The 20,558-nt window shown below is 44.6% G+C and overlaps 2 protein-coding genes across 2 annotated transcripts; one reads left to right on the plus strand and one right to left on the minus strand.

Moving 5' to 3' along the window:
* Positions 1-6,911: 6,911 nt before the first annotated feature.
* Positions 6,912-8,624, plus strand: LOC148049276 (hemoglobin subunit alpha-A). The gene is made up of 3 exons (XM_087707497.1): positions 6,912-7,048; positions 7,346-7,550; positions 8,078-8,624. Exons 1-3 carry the CDS (start codon positions 6,954-6,956, stop codon positions 8,204-8,206), a joined length of 429 nt encoding a protein of 142 aa, XP_087563623.1. The 5' UTR covers positions 6,912-6,953; the 3' UTR covers positions 8,207-8,624.
* Positions 8,625-11,021: 2,397 nt separating this feature from the next.
* On the minus strand, positions 11,022-17,524 carry CAGE1 (cancer antigen 1). The gene is made up of 4 exons (XM_087703875.1): positions 17,413-17,524; positions 14,849-14,968; positions 12,674-12,754; positions 11,022-11,270 (listed from the first exon to the last, which is right to left on the minus strand). Exons 1-4 carry the CDS (start codon positions 17,461-17,463, stop codon positions 11,238-11,240), a joined length of 285 nt encoding a protein of 94 aa, XP_087560001.1. The 5' UTR covers positions 17,464-17,524; the 3' UTR covers positions 11,022-11,237.
* Between the last annotated feature and the right edge of the window lie 3,034 nt (positions 17,525-20,558).

Consider the following 20,558-nt stretch of genomic DNA (forward strand, 5'->3'; position numbering starts at 1 on the left):
TGCTTCAAACGGTGTTATAAATGTTAAACTTTATCAGAAAGAAAAATTTAATCCAGGATTCCAACTTCCAACACCAACGTAGGTTTTTCCCACCCCACAGTTTGGGGTGGGACACACAGACCCCACCCCAAACTGTGTACACTCCAGAGGTGGGTTCCTACCAGTTCGCACCTATTCGGTAGAACCGGTTCGTCAAATCTACCGAACCGGTTAGAAGAGGTTCCACCAGTGGACCCGGAAAGCAGGCCACACCTACAGAAGAGGTTCCAAAATTTTTTGAAACCCACCACTGGTCCTTGGATGTGATTATTCTACACTATCATGCTCCTATTTATAAAACTCAGTGCCTCTGTGAAAGGTAAGGATGACAGCTGTGTTTGTGGTGCAATCAGAACATTGCGTGTGTTGAAGTTGTTTTAACGCAAACCAAAGATGCCTTTTAAAAAACAAGTTTACATCATATTCTTATGCACGCCAGTGCTGTGTGTGAGGTAATTTAAGGTGGTTCTGACAAGTGTCGTCGGCATCTTCATATCCGGTCGCATGGGCGGCAAGCCACTCCCATCCGGTCACATGGGCGGCAAGCCACTCCCACAAAGGAGGCCACACCCACAGAGTAGGTTCGAACAATTTTTGAAACCCACCACTGGCTGCAGGAGGCTACAAACATACCCCCACCCTGGATTTCGACATTCCCTTTTAAAGTGACCAGGTGTACCACAGCTGTAAAACTTTCCTTGAGGCTTGCTGCCTTGCGATAAAGCAGCCGCCAATAAATTAGTTTGACAAGAGGCTGTTCCTCTATCTTGACACGCTTTAATCATATCTGCCAAATCAGGATTGTTCCCAAGACCAAGAATTGCCCTGCGGCATTTGGAAGTAGCATTTTCCTTTGCTAGTTTCATCAACAACTCCATCTGAGCCTCAGAATTGTCTATCTGTCGTCTTAAACCATCCTGCAGTTTGTTAATAAAATCAGGGTACGGCTCAGTAGACTTCTGCCTGATATTAAAGAAGGCTTATTGAGGTTTGCCAGAAACAGGCACTGTTAAAACAAACTCTTCCTGATCAGGGAAAGGATAGAGGGATAGAGGAAAAACCATCCTTTAAGCCAATTACTTCAATATCTTGTGAAATCAAATTAGGTAAACAGGCAGAAAACATATCTTCTATATCCCTCCCTCTTTTGCTAATTGTTCCTCTAACCGTCCCACCCAAAATGTTGAGATCTAGAAAAGAGAAGCAGAAGAATGAACCTCTCCACGAGGAGCTGAAAATCCAATTAAAGATGATTTGGGGGGGAATAATTTTGATCTGATCATAATCAGCCAAAGGTTTTGTGGTCAATTGTTGTCCTGCCAAAACTTTAGAGCCAAATTTTCCACTGCATGACGGCACCGAAACCATAGCTGTAATATCTGTACTAGAGCCCTGGGTTCAAGATGTAAAGTTTGCCTATTTTTTTTCCCCAGTCACGTAAACGAAGCGTCCCTTGTTCGGGATACCAAAGACAATGTTTCCCTATCTCACCAACCAGCTTCCTTATCTCTGTCACAGGTGTTGCAACACCTGACTTCTGTAACAAGAAGCTACGTTCTTCTACATGTAATTGCTGCCGGTGAGATAGACTGCAAACCCATATTTACCTCCCAGGGTTATACAGTTTTAACAAGCAAAGAACATAGATAGCAACAGCATCTTATTGGCTTATTCTCCTTGTCAATCTATAAGACCACTCCAGCCAGAGTAAAGGCTTCACATAACACAATACTTCCTGGTACTGACTGGTTCTACTAGGTGAGGTCATAGATGTTGAGGTAACCAGTTACTGAGATCATGGCAGTTTGCTGCGCATGTCTGTACATAACCTTTGTATAACCTCTACAAACTAACTTCAAATCCACTCTCTATATTTTCCTTTTTTTAAAAAAAGCTTATCAAGAAAGAGCAGTTTTGGTTCAAATTTCAAGTTTGTCACCTATTATTCTTCCTCTTGAAATAGGTATAGGTATAGGTATTTTATTTGTATGCCACCCTTTTTCCTGGGGGGACTCAGGGTGGCTCACAGTTCAAAGGGAGGGAGGACAAACCAAGTTAAACACATAAGACAATACATTGTTAAAAGCACAACATTCATACAATTCGGGTGGGGTTAAGGTCTTTAGCCCCAGGCCTGATGGGACAGCCAGGTTTTAAGGGCTGTGCGGAAGGTCTGGAGGGTGGTGAGGGTACGAATCTCCACGGGGAGATCGTTCCATAGGGTCGGAGCTGCCACCGAGAAGGCTCTCCTCCGCGTGGTTGCCAGTCGACATTGACCGGCTGATGGAACTTGGAGGAGGCCTAATCTATGGGATCTAATTGGTCGAGTGGAGGTAATTGGCAGTAGGCGGTCTCTCAAGTACCCAGATGGACATAACAATGCAGGATTTGCTTTAAACTTCAGCTTCCAGAAAAATAATACCTTAGTTTACACTAATATTATTAGTGTAGCCGGAAATCTGGGCATTATGAACGATCCATTATATGATGAACAGATCTTGTAGATAGTTTGCAAACACTGACTAGCCGGAGTCTTTCCCTCCAGATCAGGTAAGGCAATGAAATACATTTGGTAAAAAGAGGATGATGTTGACATTCAGAGTTGACAAAAATAATAGTATTGGAAGGGACTCTACATGGGGCTGCCCTTGAAAAGTGTTCGGAGACACTTGGTCCAGAATGCAGCCGCGCGAGCGATACTGGGTGTACCTAGATACACCCATGTTACACCTATCCTCCGCGAGCTGCACTGGCTCCCTATCGGTCTCCGAACACGCTTCAAGGTGCTGGTTATCACCTTTAAAGCCCTACATGGCCTAGGACCTGGATATCTCTGTGACCGCCTCTTGCAACATACCTCCCAGCGCCCAATAAGATCGCAAAGGGTGGGCCTTCTCCGGGTGCTGTCCACTACACAATGTTGTCTGGCGGCTCCTCGGGGGAGAGCCTTCTCTGTAGCTGCCCCGGCTCTATGGGACGATCTACCCCCTGAGATCCGGACCCTCCCCACTCTCTCGGCCTTCCGAAAGTCGGTTAAGACCTGGCTGTTCCAGCAGGCCTGGGGCTGCTGATCTTGTTTGAGCTTCAACCCCATTAAGATCGAGTGCATGTTGTGTCTTTTTTAATTTGCTTTGTCTTGTATTTTTAAATTCTTTTAATATTTTTAAAACTGTTTTTATGTAAGCCGCCTGGAGTCCTTCGGGATTGGGCGGCATACAAATCCATTAAAATTGAAATTGAAATGGACTTTCGAGATCTTCTAGTGCAATCCCCTGCTCAAGCAGAAAACCCTATACCATTTTGAACAAATGACTGTGAATCTTTTCTTTAAAACTTCCAGTGTTAAGAGCACATAAAACTTCTGGAGATAAGTTGGTTAATTGTTCTAACTGTCAAGACATTTCTCCCTTAGCTCTAGGTTGGTTTTCTCCTTGATTAATTCCCATCCATTGTTCTTGTCCTGCCTGAGAATAGGTTGACTCCCTCTTCTTTGTGGCAGCCCTTCATATATTGGAACACTGCTATCACATCATCCCTAGTCTTTCTTTCATTAGCCTATGTGATGTACCCGTGGTTCGCTCATGAGGCCAAGGTTGAGAAAAGACACGGACACGAGCTTTCTCGGGATGAGGCGACCCAGACTGGGGGTCTGGGAGCCCCTTTTATTGAGATAGGACAAAGGCAGGAGGAGCAATCAACATGTGATTTAAGACAGCCTGTCAAACTACAATTGCTAATCTACTGCTCAGGGAAGTTCTGTCTATTTATGGTCAAATCCTGGGCGTCATTGGTAAGGCACATCTAGAGTGAACTATCAGGATGTTATGTTACGAACTATCAGGATGTTATGTTCTTTAGGAGTTTGTTTTTTCCTATGTGGTTCAGCGTGGCTGCGCATGCCCTGTTATGCACTAGGCCATGGGTGACCCACACCTACACAAGGAGTTATATGACAACAAGCCTAGACATACCCAATTCCTGCAACAATTCTTTGTATGTTTTATCCTCCAGTCCCCTAATCATTTTGTTATTCTTCTCTGCACTCTTTCTAGAGTCTCAACATCTGTATATCGTGGTGACCAAAATTGGATGCGGAAAAAAACGCCTAGGTTCTAAAGGACTCAACCCAAAGAGGGTAAGATGTGTGGGCCATTTGAAGTTTATACAAGCAAGAATGGCAAAAAGAAAACAGCTGCACACTTCATTTCCTATCCTCCTACAGAGTAGGAGGCAAAGAGAAGCAATTCTCCTTTAGTCCTTCTAAGCTGGGCCCTGGGAGCTCTGTAGTGTAAAGTTTCCAAACCATGCTAATCATGGAAGCCCGCTACAAATTCAAGGCAAATTATTATATTTGGAAGTAATGGGGCATGTCCGCTTTGGACCTGGCAACTTGAGAGACCGCCTGCTGCCAATTACCTCCAACAGACTTATTAGCTCCCACAGATTAGGCCTCCTCCGAATTCCATCTACTGGCCAATGCCGATTGGCTACCACCCAGAGGAGGGCCTTCTCTGTGGCTGCTCTGGCCCTTTGGAACGAGCTCCCCGTGGAGATTCGGACCCTCACCACCCTTCAGGCTTTCCGCAAAGCCCTTAAAACCTGCTTGTTCCCACAGGCCTGGGGCTGACGAGTTCCCCGCCCCCGCTCGAATTGTGTGGTTGTGGAGTGTTGTTTTTTTAATTGTTGTAGTTGTTTGTCCGTTGTTTTCCTCCTGTTTGTATCCCCCCCCCCCTTTACTTTGGTTTTTGAGCCACCCTGAGTCCCTCTGGGAATAGGGTGGCATAGAAATGCAATAAATCAAATCAAATCAAAAATAGGGACACCATACCTGGGCTGCAAAAATCCAAATGGCACTTAGATGGCAACAATGAAATAGGGTTTCGGTAGTTGAGTTGTCAGCATCTCAGCAATCCAGATCTGATAGTTCAAGTTTCTGTTTCCACCACAAATGAGCATTTGTTTCCCTCCTAGGTTAACCCCATCGGATAAGGTAGCCCCTTCCAAGGAAAGAACCCGACTTTCCCATTGAGGGACATCACTTACCTAATGATAAAGAAACTTCTTTCGATGTCTCCCCCCCCCCCCCAAACACACACACACAAACACTCATCATGGCTTCATTCATGCAGAATGCTGGACCATAATGTAACTGTTTGGGTTTAGTGCTCAATTATTATGTTGCTTGTAACTTACTGAATAGGGGCATTATATTCAGTGAAATGTACGTCTATTTGTGGTGACTTATCCAGTATAAGAGGCAACGATGCTGGTGTCCCTGCTGTAGGGAAATCCAGCCAGTGGCCATCCATTCATTCTGGGCTTTGCATTTAGAAAGAGGCTTCAAGGCTGCTTATCTGAGGCTCAGCTGCCCCACCCAGAGCCACTGCCTAGGGGCAGCTCGGTCCCTGCAGCTGCTTTGTCAAGATAAGAGGAGGGGCCTCTCCCCATCTCTTGGCGGCTGCTCGAATGGGGCATCTTCATCGCCCACAATGAGCAAAAAAAACCCCTCAGTTGAGGGAGGGGGTGAGCAGGGAATTCCCTACTTTGAAAAAAAATAGCTCCAGGAGGGGATTCCCCCCCCCCAATATCCATCAATAGGTACTCAATGGACAATGTGCCCATAATTCCATCTCTGCAATGGCTGGTTGTAGAATACTTGGAGATGGAGGTAGGGGGGGGAATAGGATAATTTGTCTCCAAAGTAGACTTCCATCTCTTGGCGGCTGCTCAAATGGGGCATCTTCATCGCCCACAATGAGCAAACCCCCCCCCCCAGTTGAGGGAGGGGGTGAGCAGGGAATTCCCTACTTTGAAAAAAAAATAGCTCCAGGGGGGGGATTCCCCCCCCAAAAAATCTCCATCAATAGGTACTCAATGGACAATGTGTCCATAATTCTATCTCTGCAATGGCTGGTTGTAGAATACTTGGAGATGGAGGTAGGGGGGTGGAATAGGATAATTTGTCTCCAAAGTAGACTTGTCCATACCCCACCCCCCAAAAAAAACCTGGATTTGCCTTTATGATCTGAACTGACTTCAACTAAGGGTCTGTGGAGGGGATTTCCCCCCTCCCTCCATCAATAGGTACTCAATGGACAATGCGTCCATAATTCCATCTCTGCAATGGCTGGTTTTAGAATACTTGAAGATGGAGGTGGGGGGATAGGATGATCTGTCTCCAAAGTAGACTTTCGTCCATGCCCCCCCCTCCCCAAACTGGATTTTCCTTTATGATCTGAACTGACTTCAACTGTCCCTCTCTTGGAGAGAGACTAAGGGTCTGTGGAGGGGATTTCCCCCTTCCCTCCATCAATAGGTACTCAATGGACAATGTGTCCATAATTCCATCTCTGCAATGGCTGGTTGTAGAATACTTGGAGATGGAAGTGGGGGGGGGGGGGGATAGGATAATTTGTCTCCAAAGTAGACTTTCGTCCATGCCCCCCTCCCCAAACTGGATTTGCCTTTATGATCTGAACTGACTTCAACCGTCCCTCTCTTGGAGAGAGACTAAAGCTCCGTCAAACCTTCCCTCCTCCTTCCTCCCCCACCCCCTAATTTCCCCAAACCCCCCTCTTCCACCAACTCCCCATCAGGGTCTCCTTGATCTCTTCTGACCCTGGGGGTTGGGGGGGGGGAGACTTCAGGGGGGCTTCCCCGCTGGGGGAAAAAAACCGCACCATTTCCAGACAGCGGACCCGACGGCCGGGATGATGGCTAAGGAGAAGGAGGGGGGGGGGGGAAGAAGTCCAAGGCTGTGCTCTCCCCTCTGGAGAAAGCTGGCCAGCGCCTTTACTCCCCCCCCTCCCCACCCTTTGAGGAGGGGTGTGGCGTCTTGGGCGGGCGGGGGAAGGCGTGCTCGGCTTGGCTTGATAAAAGGGCAGCGCGGCCGTCGAGGGCACCAACCTGCCAACATGGTGCTCACCGAGGAAGACAAGGCTAGGGTGCGCGCCTGCTGGGGCCCCGTGGGCAAGAATGCCGAACTCTACGGATCGGAAGCCCTTACTAGGTAAGCCACGCAACCCCGCCGTCCTTCCCCTCCTGCCCGCTCGCGGTTTGCGCGAACGAAGCTCGCTTGGGCGCTGCTGCTGCTGGTGCCTCCCGTCGGGGCTTCCCTTCCTTCATTCTCCCTTTGAACGAAGCTCGCTTGGGCGATGCTGCTGCTGCTGGTGCCTCCCGTCGGGGCTTCCCTTCCTTCATTCTCCCTTTGAACGAAGCTCGCTTGGGCGATGCTGCTGCTGCTGGTGCCTCCCGTCGGGGCTTCCCTTCCTTCATTCTCCCTTCCTCCCCCCCTTCTCTTCTGCAGGCTCTTCGCCGCTCACCCAGCCACCAAGACCTACTTCCACCACTTCGACCTGAGCCCCGGCTCCAGCGACCTCAAGACGCACGGCAAGAAAGTCATCGACGCCATCACCGAAGCCGTCAACAACCTGGACGACGTGGCCGGAGCCCTCTCCAAGCTCAGCGACTTGCACGCCCAGAAACTCCGCGTGGATCCCCTCAACTTTAAGGTGAGCCAGTCCCCTTCTCCCGACGGGACCGCACGCCTCCCTCCCGCCTGCTTCCCTTGGGTGGCCCGGGTGGGTGGGTGGGTGGGATCCTTGTAGCCTGCAGTGGTCTCCAACCTTGGCAACTTTAAGACTTGTGGCAATAATAGCAATAACAGTAGACTTATATACCGCTTCACAGGGCTTTCAGCCCTCTCTAAGCGGTTTACAGAGTCAGCATATTGCCCCCAACAACAATCCGGGTCCTCATTTTACCCACCTCAAAAGGATGGAAGGCTGAGTCAACCCTGAGCCGGTGAGATTTGAACCACTGAACTGCTGATCTAGCAGTCAGCCTGCAGTGCTGCATTTAACCACTGCGCCACCTTGGCTCCTAGCTTTGCTGGCTGAGGAGCTCTGGGAGTTGAAGTCCACAGGTCTTAAAGTTGCCAAGGTTGGAGACCACTGCTTGTAGGCATCTCTCCTCCGACGGCTCGGGGCGGGCTATGCTCTGCCTCTCTTAACGGGCCTCCTCCTCCTCCTGTCTGCAGCTGCTGGGCCACTGCCTGGAGGTAACCATCGCGGCTCACAACGGTGGGCCCCTCAAAGCCGATGTCCTTTTGTCCCTTGACAAGTTCCTCTGCCGAGTCGCCAAGGTCCTGGTGTCCAGGTACCGCTAAGAAGGAGAATGCACGCCCTGCCTGTGCTGGGAAAGAATGGCCCTCTTCCTCTCCCGGTCTCTCCCCCTCCTTCCTTCCTGGATAAACCTCCTTCAACATCTCTTGCCTGCATGTCTTCTGCTCTGTGGGGGTTCCCTCCTGGAACCCTAATGTGGGCATCTCCTCGGAGCCCTGAATTGCTAGTTGCCCTGTGGCTGCGTTGTGACCAAGCCAAGCTCTGAGCTCTCCGCAGTGGGACTGAGCAACTGAAGATCTAAAAGGTGCTTTTGGATGATTCAACCACCCTCATGTCATCCGCCACCCTTAATTTCTGAGCTGGTTCTACTTCCACTGTTGTCGCAAACTATTGTTTCCATTGCTTTCTCTCCCTTGTCGAATCTTCATTATTACAACAAATCAATAAAAGCACAGGAAAAGAGGTGCAATCGCCTTTTTCAGCGTCTGTCTCATGTTCCAAGTGGTTCTACTTGCATTGTTAGTACCGCGTGCGCTTCTCAATCGGGCAGAACACATTTGCCATCTTGGTGTGGGTGGGCAGATTGTCGGGAGCAGGGGGTCCTTCCTATTTTTTTAGGGGCAGCTATGGGAGGAAAAATGTGTCAAGTATGAATGGAATGGCTCAAACTGTGTTTGGGAATGTGCATGGCAACTTCTTAAAGAATCTGGGCAAAGCTTAAGTAAATTAAGCCAAAAGTTTCAAGTTCAAGTTTCAAGTTTAATTTTATTTATAGGCCGCCCAATCCCGAAGGACTCCGGGCGGCTTACAGAAGGGGAAAGAAAATAAAACAAAATAAAAATAAAATAGACAAGTTAAAAAACAACACAGATACATTCATTTCAGTCGGGGGCTGGACCTCAACAATGAGGTCAACAGCCCCAGGCCTGCCAGAAAAGCCAGGTCTTGACAGCTTTTCTGAAGGCCACGAGAGTGGGTGAGGTCCGGATTTCTGGGGGTAGCTCGTTCCAAAGGGTCGGGGCAGCCACAGAGAAGGCTCTCCTCCGGGGAGCAGCCAGCCGACATTGTCTGGCTGACGGCATCTGAAGGAGGCCCAATCTGTGGGATCTTACCGGCCATTGGGAGGTATGTGGCAGTAGGCGGTCTCGCAGGTACGCTGGTCCTAAGCCATGTAGGGCTTTAAAAGCAATACTTGTGTTTGCATAACATTGTAAAACTTAAACTCAGGTTAATCAAAGTAAACAGTTGGAGTCAAATAACAGCAATACTCAAAGAAAATGTATCATGGCTAAAGATAATAGTCTGGTTCACACAACATGGTAAGATGATGACTTGAGTTCCTATAAGTTCCCATCAACTTATTACTGATAATAGCAAATTTTCTGCATATGGTTTTTTTTAAATATAATTTTTATTTTATCAATTTCATATATACACTCACAATTATATGATCTCATAACTGTTATTAATAATATGTATTTATAACAGTTTTTCCCTACAGTTGACAATATACTTGAAGATTGCCTTTTTAACATCCCATAGATCCATCTTATCTTACAACGGTCCTACTTCTTCTTCCCTCCCTCCCTCTTTCCTTCCCTCGTTTCTTCTCTCCTACTCCCCTTCCTTCCCTCCTTCCTTCCCTCCCTCCTTCCCCTTCCCTCCTTCTCTCCTTCCCTCCTTCCTTCCTTCCTTCCCTCCTTCCTTCCTTCCCTCCTTTCTTTTCTCCTCCTCTCCTTCCTTTCCCCCTTCCTTTCCTCCTTCCTTCCCCCCTTCCTTCTCTCCTACATTCCCTCCTTCCTTCCCTTTCTTCTCTCCTTCTCTCCTTCTTTCCCTCCTTCCTTCCCTCCTTTCTTCTCTCCTTTTCTCCTTCCTTCCCTCTTTCCTTCCCTCGTTTCTTCTCTCCTACTCCCCTTCCTTCCCTCCTTTCTTCCCTCCCTCCTTCCCCTTCCCTCCTTCCCTCCTTCCTTCCCTCCTTCCTTCCTTCCTTCCCTCCTTTCTTTTCTCCTTCTCTCCTTCCTTTCCCCCTTCCTTTCCTCCTTCCTTCTCCCTTCCTTCTCTCCTTCTCTCCTTCCTTCCCTCCTTCCTTCCCCCCTTTCCGCATATGGTTTTTGATCAGCCTAGCACAACAACAGTATGTTTATCTCAAACACATTACTTACTACAGCATTTTCTGGAATATCCAGGCAAACCTATTTAAGCAAAGGACTATAGCAGTGGTAGTCAACCTGCTCCCTACCGCCCACTAGTGGGCGTTCCAGCTTTCATGGTGGGCGGTAGGGGTTTGCTGTAACTCTGCTTTATAAATTTTATAAAGTAAAGTTACTTCCCTACTTTATAAATCACCATTATTGTGGAACCGGTGGGCGGTTAGAAAATTTTACTACTAACAGAAATACAAAAGTGGGCAGTAGGTATAAAAAGGTTGACTACCCCTGGACTATAGGAACTTTTAACCTTTTTTCACTTCGACTTTAAATAACAGGCATTCCTCTAAGCAGGGCTTATGCTAGAAGACCTTCTAGAGCAGAGGTGGCGCAGTGGTTAGGGTGCAGTACTGCAGGCCACTTCAGCTGACTGTCATCTGAAGTTCAGCGGTTCAAATCTCACCGGCTCAAGGTTGACTCAGCCTTCCATCCTTCCGAGGTGGGTGAAATGAGGACCCAGACTGTGGGGGTGATATGCTGACTCTGTAAACCGCTTAGAGAGGGCTGAAAGCCCTATGAAGCGGTATATAAGTCTAACTGCTATATAAGTTTTGACCAGGATAAATTAAATATTACATATTTACATATTCATATGTAACAAAATGTAAAAAAAACAAATGGAGTGGACATCATGGAAAGCATATCGAAGCACTTTTGAAAACGTAGAATGCATTGTAATTTAAAAGGAATTTTATTCAAAAGGAGGTAGGAGTGCAGTTTAGCAATGTTCTCAGAACCCACTTAGCATAGCATAGCATTTCATAGTCTTCTCAGTCAATTTGCTTCTTGGTGCAGCTCTCAATTCAAGCAAAAATAAGAGGAAAAAAATGGAATAACTGTTTGTAAAGGCTGATATTTCTTGTAATATTTACTCATCTGATCCTATTGATCTCTTCTTCGTCTATGAAAAACAACAGCAATTATTTAATATCAATTAAAATGTTTTCTACACTTTTCTCAGATTACATTCCAGAAAATCTTTATATTCTAAAAAAAACAAAAACCCTCTTACTTAGCATGAAGTGAATTTGAAATCATTGTATATCCTACATATTCCATCTGAGAAGGACTGAAAAGAACATAGGGGGATGGAGATCATGGGAAGGGTTAAGTCACTGTTATCAAATCCATCTACCAGCAATCCTAAATCACTAATAACAATAGTATAAGATGTCCTGTTGAACAATTCTACAGAGTTTACAAGAATGGGAAGAAAGTAAAGAATGAAAGAAGAGAATTTTTATGATGTTAAGACTCTAAATAAACAAGGCAAATTAATATGGAAAGAAATAAACAGATTGTAGTTGGAGGGATAAAGTTAAACTTTTACAGAAGGAAGAAAGGAAGGAAGGAAAGGAGAAGAAACTTTTAAAAGTCATAACGTCAGTGAATGGAAGTGGAATGACTAAAGGGCTTTTATTTTTTGTAATGGCACTCAGGGATGTGGTCAGGATCAGTGACGTGCGGTGAGCTTCATGGCCAGTGAGGCAAGCGTGAAAGCCATAGAGCGGTCCCCGGCCATGAAGCTCACCGCACGTCACTCGGCAGTTCAAACTCTGCTCTGCAGCCCAAACTTTCTCCTCCCAGCAACTTGGCCTGTTGGACACAGTAGTGGCGGAGGAGGAATGGGCTGTGTGGGCTGGCTGGCTGGGGAGGGGGGGAGCCCTTTAAAAGCCCTGCTGCCGCGCCTTCCCAGCAAGACTTCCTTTCGGCTCGCGGTTTCCCTTGCCTGCCTTAACCAAAGCTTGGCGCCCTGCCTCGGCTTTCGCGCTCTCCCTCTCTCAGCTGTGCAGCAGCTTCGGCGGCAGCTCTCGGCCTACAGCAGCAACATCGCGCAGGCTGTAGAAGGAGAAGGAGGAGGAGGAGGAGGAGGGAACCAAGAGAGGCGTTTAACGGGCGTGCGCCCCACAGCCAGGACCGTCATTGCGCCTCAAGCCGCGTTTCTTCCCGAGAGCTCCACCTGATGCCCGAATGCTTTGCAGGAAGAAACGCGGCTTGAGGCGCAATGATATTCAGTATAGTGTATCATCATGGCTAGTTGAAGTAGATTTGCTTTGATACAACATTTCTGCTGTTTGCGCCTACATTTTTGCCCCTTATTAAAAAAAAGACCTGATTTTGAAAACATGGGCTGAAGTGTCTTGTTGACTTTTACAAAACAGTCATCTATCTCCCCCCCCCCCGCCCCAATCTATCTTTCATTTTTAATTTGCATATTGTTACACAGAAATCACATCCCATTCTTCCCTGGCTTTCCTCTATTTTATGTATTTTTTTTTCATTCAATACCCTTTATGAACTCACCTCAAAATCATGATCTTCAGATGATTTCATATTAATAATCATCTCTCTTAGAGTTGCTATCTCTTTTTTGTGTTCTTGTAACTAGAAATTAAGAATGTTATACATAAGAGAAGGATCAGAATAGAGCAACCACTGGTTTTTCTTGGGACATTCCATGGAAGCCAAAGTTGGTGAAGCAGAAAATAGTGACATTTTGAATTTGGGTGTTGGAGAAAATATCTGGAAATACTGTGAACAGCAAAACAAACAAACGGACCATCATATAAACCAGAGTTGTCACTCAAGATGCAAATACCAAGACTCAAATTATCCTACTTTGGACACACTAAGCCAAGATAACTCTCTGGAGAAGGACATAATGCTTGAAAGACAGAAGGAGCTTGCTGGGGTATTTTCTAATAAATAGGCAAAGCCACAGTATAGAGATGGTCTCAGGACAGCCAAAATTTGATTTAATCTGAATTATCATATAAATTAAGCTAATTATAAATAATATTAACTGTTGTGGCCCAGCAGGAGCTGTTGGAGCTGCCACCAGACTCCGACAGCGAGGGGCCCTATGAGTCGGCTCTGGAGGATGTGGAGGATCCTGGACAGGGGTCCGACTCCGAGCAGGGCACAGAGGAGGCGCCTGAGCCTTGGACCAGTGGGGAGGAGACAAGGGAGTGTAATCCGGACGTCATGCATTGGAGCAGTGGGGAGGAGACAAGGGAGTTGGTCCTGGATGCCCGGCAACGGAGAGCTAATAGGCGTAAGGAACAGTTACGCAGTTACAGGAGATAATTGCACTCAGCTGGTGGTAATTAGGCACCTCTCAAGACTATAAAAGGAATGATTGTGCACACACACGTTGCAGGAGTCAATGTATTCACTAGAGCTGGAGAACTCTCGTGGCTAGCTTGGCAGGCTGGATTGCTGCCAAGGTTAGTCTGTGCTGGATTGCTGCCAACATCTGGACTGTGCTGGATTGCTGCCAAGATCTTGTCTCTGTGTTAATAAATCTTGAAGTATCTTTGTCTCGGCGTGCTTTGGTGTAGGACGGGGGGGGGGGTCAGAACAATTAACTGTCATGCATTTAATACATTTTTGACTTTAGTGACATTACAAATTAGAATTTGGTAGTGAGTTCTGGAAAGGTTATGGCGGCTACAACCAAAAGTGTTAGAAGACACATGTGGACATAAGGCATTGGTTACAGGTAGTCCTCGACTTACGATCATAATTGAGCCAAAATTTATGTTGCTAAGTGAGACATTTGTTAGGTGACCTTTGCCCCATTTTATAGTTTTTCTTGCCACAGTTGTTAAGTGAATCATTGCAGTTATTAATAAACCTGTTGTTAAGTGAATCTGGCTTCCCCATTGACTTTACTTGTCGGGAGGTCGCGAAAGGCGTTTCAGATGATCTGGGGACACTTCAACCATCATAAATATGAACCAGTTGCCAAGCATCCAAATTTTGATCATGTGACCTTGAGGATGCTGCAATGGTTATAAGTGTGAAAAATGGTCATAAGTCACTTTTTTCAGTGACATTATAACTTTAAATGGTCACTAAGTCGGTTCCACCACAAAACCGCGTTCGACTAAAGCGCGCTGGACGAAACCGCGTACCTGACGTCATCACAGCACGACGAAAAAAGCACGCTGTGAGCGCTAAAGCAAAAATTAACACCTAAACCTAAACCTAACCCCCTGAAACCTAACCCTAAACCTAACCCTTAACCTAACCCTAAACCTAACGCTAAACCTAACCCTAAACCTAACCCTTAACCTAACCCTAAACCTAACCCTTAACCTAACCCTAAACCTAACCCTAAACCTAACGCTAACCCTTAACCTAACCCTAAATCTAACCCTAACGCTTAACCTAACCCTAAACCTAATCCTAACCCTTAACCTAACCCTAAACCTAACCCTAACGCTTAACCTAACCCTAACCCTTAACCTAACCCTAAACCTAACCCTTACCTTAACGTGAATCGGCTTGCTTTCAAAGCGCTTTTTAAAGCGCCCTTTTTTCTCCGCGGTCGCTGTTGTCGCCCTGCTGATGACGTCAGCGACGCGCTTTAATCGGGCACGCTTTAGTGGACCGCGGTTTTGTCGTGCCACGCACTAAGTCAGGGGCTACTTGTATGAACCTAGACCACTTATCATAAGTAACAAACACCCCTACCTCTTTCGCCAATAATCTTTTTTTAAATATCAGTCTCTTCATTTTTTCTTTTAATTCATTTTCCAAAGAGGTAGTCATCACCTTCTCTACATAAGGCATAGTTCTTCCTTGACATCTTTCCTATGAAAAACAACCACACAAGAAGGTATCAGTTCTGAGAGCAGATAATTAATTAAAACATTCAGAAATGGTGTTGCTAGGAAATCTATTACTGTGTGTTTGGTATCTGATAGGCATTCAATGGCAGTAGAAAAGTACATTCTCAAGCTGAGCTGCCTTTGCCCATTCACAAAATAGCAAAATAGAAGGTTCATTTGTGGAATATAAACTAGTTTGGATGTTCCTTACCATGGCCTTCACTTTACCTCTGACTTTTTTTCTGGACACTTTTTGTTTAAAGTTTTGGGCTATGTAGTCATTTAGGAATTTAATTTCCTAACAAATTAAATTGGGACCATGTTGTGGCCCAGCAGGAGCCGTGGGAGCTGCCACCAGAATCCGACAGCGAGGGGCCCTGGAGGATGTGGAGGACCCTGGACAGGGTTCCGACTCCGAGCAAGGTGCAGAGAGGCTGGCTGGCCACCAGGAGGTGCCTGAGCCTTGGAGCAGTGGGGAGGAGACAAGGGAGTGTGATCCTGACGTCATGCATTGGAACAGTGGGGAGGAGACAAGGGAGTTGGTCCTGGATGCCCGGCAGCGGAGGGCTAATAGGCGTAAGGGACAGTTATGCAGTTACAGGAGATAATTGCACTCAGCTGGTGGTAATTAGGCTCCTCTCAAGACTATAAAAGGAATGACTTTCCACATGCTTGTCGCAGGAATCAACGTATTTACTAGACCTGGAGAAGCTATTGTGGCTAGCTTGGCAGGCTGGATTGCTGCCAAGGTCAGTCTGTGCTAGATTGCTGCCAAGGTCTGGTCTGTGTGTTAATAAATCCTTGAAGTATCGTTGTCTCGGGGTGCTTTGGTGTATGAAGAGGGGGGGGGGGTCAGAACAGACCAATAATAAGTCCTAATTCTGCAGGTAAAACAAAAGGATATTGAAGATAGGTGTATTGCAAGATTTTAGAAATGTATTATTTTAATGTATGCTGCTCTGGAAAAGGTCATCCTTTGCCAGTTTATCTTTCTCATAATTGTATTGATAAAATTTATAATACAGATAATCTTCAACTTACAACAGCTCAGTGACCAAGTTACAACGGCACTGAAAAAAGGGACTTATAACCATTTTTCACACAACAGTTGCAGCATTCCGATGGTCACATGATCAAAATCCAGATGCTTGGCAACTAGTTCATATTTATGACCATTGCTGTACCCCAAGGTTTGCTTTTGAGATCTTCTGACAAGGAAAATCAATGGGGAACCCAGATTCACTTATCAACCATGTCACTGACTAACTTATCCACTCCAGTGATTTACTTAACAACTGTGGCAAGAAAGGTCATAGAACGGGGCAGAACTCACTTAACAAATGTTTCACTGAACAACAAAAATTGGGGGGCTCAATTGTGGTTGTAAGTTGAGCGCTACCTATAATAAAAAAAATTGACCTGCTAGCATATCCACTGTTTTAGAAGTTTCTTATCCTGCTTAATGTATAGATTTATAGATTTGATGTAGGCAGATCGTAGAAACTGGATATTGGGAAACAGAATACAGTATGCCTTCCAGCATAGATTTCACAATGGAAACAACCTGTTCTGACTCCCCTCTTCCTACACCAAAGGATGCCGGGACAAAGATACTTCAAGGATTATTAACACAGAGACTAGACCTTGGCAGCAATCCAACACAGATTAGACATTGGCAGCAATCCAGCACAGACTAACCTTGGCAGCAATCTAGCCTGCCAAGCTAGCCACGATAGTTTCTCCAGCTCTAGTAAATACGTTGATTCCTGCAACGGGCATGTGCACAATCATTCCTTTTATAGTCTTGAGAGGAGCCTAATTACCACCAGCTGAGTACAATTATTTCCTGTAACTGCGTAACTGTTCTTTACGCCTGTTAGCCTTCCATTGCTGGGCATCCAGGACCAACTCCCCTGTCTCCTCCCCACTGCTCCAATGCATGACGTCAGGATCACACTCCCTTGTCGCCTCCGCACTGGTCCAAGGCTCAGGCACCTCCTGGTGGCCAACCAGCCTCTCTGCGCCCTCCTCGGAGTCGGAACCCTGTCCAGGGTCCTCCACATCCTCCAGAGCTGACTCATAGGGCCCCTCGCTGTCGGAGTCTGGTGGCAGCTCCAACGGCTCCTGCTGGGCCACAACAGAAACCAAAGCAAGATTTTTGCTATTTCAGCATTCACTGTAGGAAACAGGAGGTCCTTAAATAAATTGCAACCAATATAGCTAAAAAGTATTGGCATAATAAGTGCCTGGTCATGGGGTTATCAGGTAATCAGTGAGGGAGTCATCTCAGTCCCTTATTATATCTGTATTCATCTGGAAGAACCAACTGAGGGTCAAGTAATATGTAGAATCCATTATTTTCTAACAGCCCTAAAATATATATCACTTCCTTTTCATTTTTAAGCACACAATGATAGAAAAACTTACCGTAGTGCTTTCATCAACACCAGACCCCGTAGTAAGAAAACTTGCTATCATTGGCGACTCCTTTACAATGGACTCCAATAATGACTCCTCCAAAATGTTAGGTGTAGCTTGCGTTTCTGCACATGATCAGAAATAATGTTAAAGAAGTCATTTAATAATTATCAATGCATTTTTACCAGAACTGTAGAATTTTTAAATAGTTTCATTCTTCTGAAATTCCGTCAGGATACTTTTGGGATCAACTGAGCCCCAGTATTCAAGGGTTATTTCAACATTAGTTATTTACTTGGAATTTGAATAGCGCAGTTGCGATACTACCAGATACAATACCTGTATTCAGGGCCACGATCTCTATCGTTAGAAATTTCCTTCTAACTAAATCATTGGCTTCTCTTTTAGCGAGCATTTAATTGTCCTGTTCCCATCCTTTACTATACAACCAAAACATTGTAGTACATTACTGACTTTTATCTTTTGACATTTTACATCCTCTTAAAGGTACAATTCATCATAGTGGTGATTATTGCCAAAAGGGATACTAAGAAATTTATTCACGGAGAAAGAAATCGGAACTAGTATAGCACTACATTAACTGCTATGTTGAATTGAAAATAGCTAACATTCATTTCCCCAGCTTTAGGGAACCTCCAACTACAGCTCATATTCACAGTATTAAGATACTAATGATTTCTGTCACGATTCTCAAGTGATGAAGGAATAGCTTCCCTTTTTGTCCACCCAACATACAAGGCATTAAAGTTCAGAGACTAAAGACCAGATCCAAATCAAGATTTTAAGTGGGTAGGGGTGGATTCTGTTTCCTCTACTTCCTTGCAATTTAAAGTAGACAAAAATCTCTAATATGCTTTACTGTGAAAGGGTGTTTTTCCCCTCATACAAGTTGTGAGTATACTGGATCTTCTGCAGGTCAAGAAAACAGGGAAGGGCACAACATTTAAATTCCTTCTTATGCAACACAGACGTCATCCAGATTGGGGTATCCACTATTGCTATTTGCTTATACTTAGTGCCCTGAAGGATAAATTTGGAGATTTATTTCCAGACAAATTATTTACAAGTTTGATGTTTCAATTTGGTTAAAACCCACACAACGTCAGAGAAACACACGCTTTAGAGAGTCAGAACAAGCGTATGTGAAAAGCAGAAGTACAATACACATATGTTCTCTGTGTGGACAAAATATAGCAATATACCTGCTGTTCACTAGATTTCACTTCCAGATATTGGCACTCAAGATGATGTTTACAAGTGTTACTATAACCCAACACCCCTTACAACAGTTTTTGGTCTTTTAAATAGTAATTACACAAAGTGATTTTAACTTGTGGTTATGTGAACTATGAGAATTACTCAATATTTTAGGAGTTGTGCAAGTGAGACAAAGAGAAAATTCTACCACCATCCTTTCTCCTTAAGCAACAACTAATAACCGAGGAAAGTGTTGTGTCAGTCTTCATACGATAGTTGAAGTTTTAAAAATGTTTAAAACTTGTATTTGTACATTTCAAACATTTGTGAACAATATGCAGATTTGGAATTAGGAAGCCATCAGGTTCAATCAGTGGGTAATTTTCTAACCCTAACCCAATTTTATTTGGCATTGTAAGAATTTCTGAAGAGAGATCAGATTGTATGACGCTACCTCCATGCTTAACTTGATTGAATTAACATGTTTTTGGATCTACACAATGTCAAACCATAATCTATCCACTGGACTAGATTTTTCATTAGATTTAAGATACAAAAAACCCAACATTGACCTAGTGTGTTTATAAATGTGGCTATCACTTCTTAATTGATCTTAATTGATTGAGCATACTGTGTGAGTACCAAGTCCAGTGAAATTTACTGCCTCTTAAATGCATAAAGCTCAAACATAACTCTTTACTTTTTCCTGAAAATTGTGTCTTCACGTGTCCAAAATTCCAATTATAGTTGATTATTACAGAAAAGGGGAGGGCCCTTCCATAGCTTTCTTTTTTGTCATTATTTCTAATGGTTTTAATACCAAAATGTAGACTGTTTTCTGGATCCATTGAGATTGTCTCTGATTTTTCAGAGTAGTTAACTATTGCTCTGCCTCCTCTTCAGCTGTGTGCATATACTTTTCTTCAGAAGAAGTCACTAGCTGATTCTTTTCAAAAATCATGACTGTCCCTTTGTGACATCACAAGGAACTTTCGTCACCACAGGAGAACACCGAGAAAATTCATGTTTTCTAACAGAACTTGCTAGCTAGCTTGACTTAAAAACCTGGAAGAAATAGTTATCTTCAATAGAGAAATAAAATTTACCCAGGCTCAAGCCATTTCTAGGAGAAAACTGACGTAAAAGTAATTTCTCTACATAATTGCAACTGGGTCAAAAGTGAATCAACTCAGCTGCCAAAGAAAAAGAACGGAATATGGGTTCACATGGATGAAGAGCTAATCTAGGAGTGATGCAAATGTGACATGTGGTAATAATGTTCATAGTTAAAAGTCTAGCTGTGTGTGAAACATTCTGGTTTAAATAAATGAGTCCAGTATGACAATTTTGAGGTTTGTCACATTCTAATACACTTTCTTGAATTTAACAGCTTGTCTCACAACTCATTTGTTTATATATATTTTTATCCCATTCATATTTGTTTGTCTGAAGGATTAAGTTACTTTAAAACATGCTGTACATAGAATAACGAACATATATTTCTCCAATAGAAACTGGATTTTTTCTCTTTTGGCTACAGTATTTCCCTTTGTGGATGGGTTAAAAATGTTTTGGTATTCTGAAGCATATCTAGGACAATCTTTATTTCAATCCGCAATGGCAAAAAGTATATTGAGGTATCACTGCGGATCTATTAAAAGTGTGTCCTGAGGAATTGGATGTTCAATTGTGAGGGATGAAAATCTCATATTCTGTATAGCTTCTGACTGCAAAAGGTATATCCTGAGAACTGCTGATTTAGGTTGCTAAGTGAAACATTTGTTAAGTGAGTTTTGCCCCATTTTAGAAACATGGTTAAGTGAATCTGGATTCCCCACTGATTTTGTTTGTCAGAAGGTTAATAATATTTATTATTTATTGTCAGTGTACAACATATGTACAATGAGATTGGGTTGAGCTCCCCCAGTGCACCCCCA

This window comes from Thamnophis sirtalis, unplaced genomic scaffold (assembly GCF_051295495.1).
Source record: "Thamnophis sirtalis isolate CommonGarterSnake01/CBP01778 unplaced genomic scaffold, rThaSir2_p1.2 scaffold_2, whole genome shotgun sequence".
Lineage (NCBI taxonomy): Eukaryota > Metazoa > Chordata > Lepidosauria > Squamata > Natricidae > Thamnophis > Thamnophis sirtalis.